This window comes from Eurypyga helias, unplaced genomic scaffold, assembly GCF_000690775.1.
Source record: "Eurypyga helias isolate BGI_N326 unplaced genomic scaffold, ASM69077v1 Scaffold50264, whole genome shotgun sequence".
NCBI classification, from domain to species: domain Eukaryota; kingdom Metazoa; phylum Chordata; class Aves; order Eurypygiformes; family Eurypygidae; genus Eurypyga; species Eurypyga helias.
In genome coordinates, this window is record NW_010249130.1 from 1 (window position 1) to 4,955 (window position 4,955).

The window sequence follows — 4,955 nt, forward strand, 5'->3', positions numbered from 1 at the left end:
TTCTGTGATTCGATGATTTCCATACGCCTTACCAATCTGTGACACAAACTGGTGAGAGGGGGGCGAGCTGGGAGACCAGAGCGAGCCAAGCCGAGTGCTCTTCACCACGACGCGGCCTAATGACGGTAAAGGCTTCCCGGCTGCTTTATCTGCGAGGAAGTGCGGGTGAGATTGGTTTGCTCTCAACTTCAGCAACTGCTGAGACAGATCTGCATTTCAGTTGCTTTTTAGAAGCAACGTGCTGGTGGTACCCCAGTGTGACAGCTGGCGGAAGTGAATTTAAACCGTACGTACAGGTTCCAATTGTCGCCTGTCCTGTCGACATCAGGCATCTTAGCCCTTCCCACCAGTTTCTTCTGCCGGTAACAATCCTGCCCGTGTCAGGACTTGCGTGTTCAGTCGGCACTGAAGCGTGAGCCAGCAGCCAGCATCGTGGCGGGACGCGACAGCGGCTGCGTAAGCTTGCCCGGCAGCAAAAAGCCATTTCGATTAACGAAGGCAAAAATGTGGGATAGGAGACCTTAGTCTGAGACACCAAGAAGAAACGCACGGTGCGAGAGCGTCCTCGCGGCTCACCGGCTCGGACGGTGGCTGCTGCAAACGCAGAGAGCTGAGGAGCTGTAGAAATGAGCTGCTCCCCTTCGAGCCGCCCAAGCCAAACTCCGCTCAGCTCTGACGGGTTGTTTCAGGCAAATGTAACCCAGTATGCCATGTTTCCCCTTCTCCTCCTTCACAGCGCTCTGTACCCTGATCCGTCTAATTCTTCCTCTCGCTGTGATTGCCTTGGAAATAGGGTTGACCGAGAACCGGAAGAAGATGGTCTCTGTGCTGCGAAACGTCAAGGCAACGATGGCCTGGCGCCAGCACCAACTCCTGGCTGACCTCGATGAGAACGAGAGCCCCGCAGCCGACACGTTCCGGAGAAGGGCTGCTTTGAGTTCTCTCAATACCATCCGCATGTCCCTACGGAAGCGAGTACCCCTAAAGCAAGTAGAGCTGAATTTTCCAAAGACCCCAACCTGGGAAAGTCTGGAAGCAAGACAGAAGTGCCAAACCCTCCAGAGTATAAAAAGAACAGCGAAAAACGCTTTTGGAACAGTGTCCCAGGTACTTTGCCTTTGCAGTGGGGCTTCATTTCAGGGCTGAGATTTCTTGACTCCATATGGAATGCTGTGTTTGGCAGTCTCTCCCACACACAGCAGTCGTTGTCCGTAGCTGCTGACCAGTAACATCGTCCAGACAGGTGAATTACGGATCTGGCAGAACAGGGAGGAAGGTGAAAGGAAGAAAGGCAAGACAGGTTCATCAAAACTTGTATTTTATTACTAAATAAATGCTTTTCCCTACTGTATTTATATGGCAAAGCAGCCTCCACAGGGAGGACGGCGGGCAGAGACTGCCATTGCTTGCGAAGGAATTGCTTCTGAGAAACGTGTAGCGCTTTGGATTTTTTGGTTTTTATTCCTTTTCTTGTACCCACACTATTTGTTAGCAGGTTCTTCGCTCCAGTCCATCTAAATGTGGGCTGACAGAACCATGAGATGGCAGCAGGGCAGCAAACCAGAGCTGCTGTTGGCGGAGACCTCCGACATAACCACATCAGTCGTGGGTTAGGGAGCCCGGCTCTCTCCAGCGCAAGTGCAGGAGCTCTGTTCCAATGCCCCCTGAAGTCCTTGGCAAGTTCCAAGGACTGGGGGGAGAATGATTGCTCCAACGCAAATGGGTAGGAGGGTTGAGAAGCAATCGTTCTAGACTAAACCTGCTATGAGAGCGACAGCTAGGGATTCAGCTCAAACGTTCCTTGTCTTTCTGGTTCCAAACCAGGCCGGTTGAGTTCATTTCGCGCAACGTGTCTGTCTGATGCTTCTTTCAGAAAATACAGAAGTCTTGCCCTTTGGTGACCTTTCCAGCCGAATCCATCAGCAGAAGCCGTGCAAGCAGTCCTACCAAGAAAAGAAGCACTGCGCCTCGAACCCCTTGCCGTAAGAAAAGTGTTACTCCAGCAGGCGCTTCCAAAGGCACCCCACGATCCAGCAAAAGCGCCTTGCTTGGGCCAACGAGGGCCGCAGAACGCAGGGAATGGAGGGGTTTCTCATCCTGGCTTGGTAAAGACGCCGTCTCGCTCCGGAGACCAAGAAGAGCAGCAGCGCTGAAGAGCCCTTATTCATCGCCTGCTCCTGCCGGCAGGAAGATGTAAGCCACCATTCTTTTGTAAACCTTATTCCTTTGTTTTAATTACTGTGATTGGGGTATCATGTAAGGCGAAAGGCAAGGAAGGAAGACTGCTCTCCCCTTCCCCTGAAGGCTGTGCCGCTCCAGCAGTTAAGGAAGTAGTTACAGGTCCCTGTATAGATGGGGATGGAGCACTGTATAAAGCTGAAACATGAAACGTTTGTTTGCCGTGACAAGGACTTTTTAAGAAGTCACTCTCCCCCTGGGTAAGTTTACACCAGAGTTTACTATCAGACACCAGAGACGCACCCGAGTTCCTGGCTGATGCCTTTCTGGTACAGAAAAATGCTCTCAATGCCTCCCGCTCCTGCTTAACTTTTCCCAAGTTCTGTTGGCAATCAGGGACAGCATGAATAGCTCTGCTTACGCTGAGCTCTGTACGGAGAGCAGAGAGATTCCTGCCTTAAAGATTTAACACAAATTAGATGAGGAGTTGTGAGCGAAGGAGGGAAGTCACAATGCACAAACGGGTTTTTGTTTGGGTCAAAGTCACATGAGAAATGTCAAAGCTGGAGGCTGAATCCAAGCCTTGTGAATCTGAACCCAGTGCTTGAACTGGAAGATAGAGGTGTGGGGGGTGGAGATGTGAGAGGGTCAGTGAAACGAAGAGCACTAAACTTCGCTGGGTAAAGGCTGGAGGCAGCGCTGTTCCTGCTGGGACGGAGGCTTGCGCACTGCCGGCTACTCGGCCTGTCCTGCCGTCTGCAGTAACGACCTTTCCGTTTGCAGAGAGCTGGACTGCGAGCTGGATCTGATCTCCTCAGGGATTTGCCAGCTGGAGCGCCGATCTCAGGCATCTGATGATGCCGTTGTGCAAGAGGAGAGGTAAGTACCGCTCGCTGTCCCTCAGCTTAGAGCAACCTCCCACCCGGCTGCTGCCAGCCGCAGGGTCAGGGACCCCCGTAACTCAGGCTGGGGAACAGCTGCAGAACCTTCTCAGCTGTAAGGCAGCAGACCCTTCTTTCTTCAAGACAGCCGGGCAGGTTAATCTGCAGCTTTGGAAACCTGCCAATCGCGCTCCTTGTCGTCAGGTTTCTCGCAGCAGTCGGCTTTCCCCCTGAAGAGCCCACCTTTGCCCTTGAGCGCCAGCGGTGCCCCCCTGCTCTGCCTACAGGAGGTGGCAATCCAGGCCGGGAAGGGGGGCAGAAATCCCGTCGTGCTGACACTCATCGGTACCGGCACGTTTATAAGCAAAGCCTTTTACTAGGTAGCGTTGTGTTAGCAGAGAGTCCTTGGCATCCGCAGCTCGAAAATTCAGAGGATGCAGAAGCCTCTTACACACCACCTCGGCTGATCACGAGGTGGTAGGCTGCTGGGTTTGTAAAGGTTATGTTATGCTCAATTAGACATATGAAGACAGTAAAAACTAAAGGTCAGAAGTCTTGTCACAGGGCAGTTCCCTAAAGCTCTTCTTCTCTTACAACACTTGATGTCAAGCATTCGCTAATTAAATGTCAAGCACCTAAAACCCTCTAGAGAGGGCTCAGCGTTAAGTTGTTTTATCATCAGAGGTAAGGGCTGAATATCCTACATAATTCCAAACACTCGGTTTTACCACTGGGACCATTTCTAGCCAACGGTAGGTTGAATCTTGTATGAAGTGAATGATCGTATCTACTGAAAGTTCACCCAGTCTCACGCCTGATGTTCTCCCATTTGTTAGTGACATGACAGTCTCTCTCATTCGTAACTGAAGATAGTTCCAACCAGGTAAAGTAGCTGTTCGCTCACCTTGTCTGTACCTGCATGCACCTGTGGGGAGAAAACCTGCTTTTGGAGACAGAAAGGCTTAGTAACTGCTGCTTCCTTAGAGCATCGTTGTTTGGAACCAGAGGGGTCTCCCCGCGTGTTCGCGGTGGCTGTCTCTGCTACCGCAGATCACTGAGCAGGTGCAAAACTTCACCTGCACGTTGTGGAGTAGTGAAACCCTCTGGGTTTGCAATGACCCCAAGGTTGGGCTTGTGTGTGAGCAGCAGCTTTTCTCACCCCAGACCAGAAAACTACTGGTACTAATGTCTCTGCTACTCGACCTCAGTTCTCACTCATTACTAATGACGTGGCCAAGCATGACAGAACGAACCGTTAACCCTGAGCTGTCTGATTTTACAGCCTGTCCTCTCCACCCCTAGCACTGTCTTAGCAGTTAAGACGATGCTGTCATGGTAACAGCAGTTGGTACCTGTATGGCTGGTGTTTTTAAGCACAGCAATTGGTCTGGCAGGTCCCAGACCCCCTCCTTGCTCCCACCTACCAGTTTTCCAGCCACGTGCGTGACAAGCTGTGCATTAACCGTGCTGAGTTCCTGCTGCTCACGGCAGTCTTGTTGTCGTTCTGCAGGCGACAGGCAGCATCCAACGACTGTTATCTGATGGCACGAAACCTACAGTCTGCACGTCGGTCTCGGAAACCTTCTCAGGCTATCGGAAGTCAGGCCAAGGAACTCCACGGAGCGCTTGGCATCTGACAGGGATGGCTGTACATACTGGTAGTTCATGAGCGTGTACAAAGGAGAGCTCTGTGTAACGTGGGAAAGGCTGGACTCTGTACACTGAATAAGCCATTACACTTTATAATCTTTCTTCTCAAAGCAGCTCAGGATTTCCCTTCCCTCGCTGCCCCTTTTCAAGTGAGCAGAGAATCAGAGTTGTACCATGTGCATTCTCCTGCCGAGGTGAGGGACCATCTTCATTGTGTGACTGCCAGAAGGCGGGAAGTTCTCTGAA

General features: G+C 51.7%; 1 protein-coding gene across 1 annotated transcript; it reads left to right on the plus strand.

Moving 5' to 3' along the window:
- Positions 1–816: 816 nt before the first annotated feature.
- On the plus strand, positions 817–4,696 carry FAM64A (family with sequence similarity 64, member A). Its single transcript, XM_010151252.1, has 4 exons — positions 817–1,107; positions 1,874–2,193; positions 2,962–3,057; positions 4,570–4,696. Exons 1-4 carry the CDS (start codon positions 817–819, stop codon positions 4,694–4,696), a joined length of 834 nt encoding a protein of 277 aa, XP_010149554.1.
- The last annotated feature ends 259 nt before the right edge of the window (positions 4,697–4,955 follow it).

Coding starts and splice junctions, on each gene's coding strand:
- FAM64A (XM_010151252.1), top strand. CDS start 817: ATGGTCTCTGTGCTGCGAAACGTCAAGGCAACGATGGCCTGGCGCCAG. Junction 2,194..2,961: donor GCTCCTGCCGGCAGGAAGAT/GTAAGCCACCAT, acceptor TTCCGTTTGCAG/AGAGCTGGACTGCGAGCTGG. Junction 3,058..4,569: donor GCCGTTGTGCAAGAGGAGAG/GTAAGTACCGCT, acceptor GTCGTTCTGCAG/GCGACAGGCAGCATCCAACG.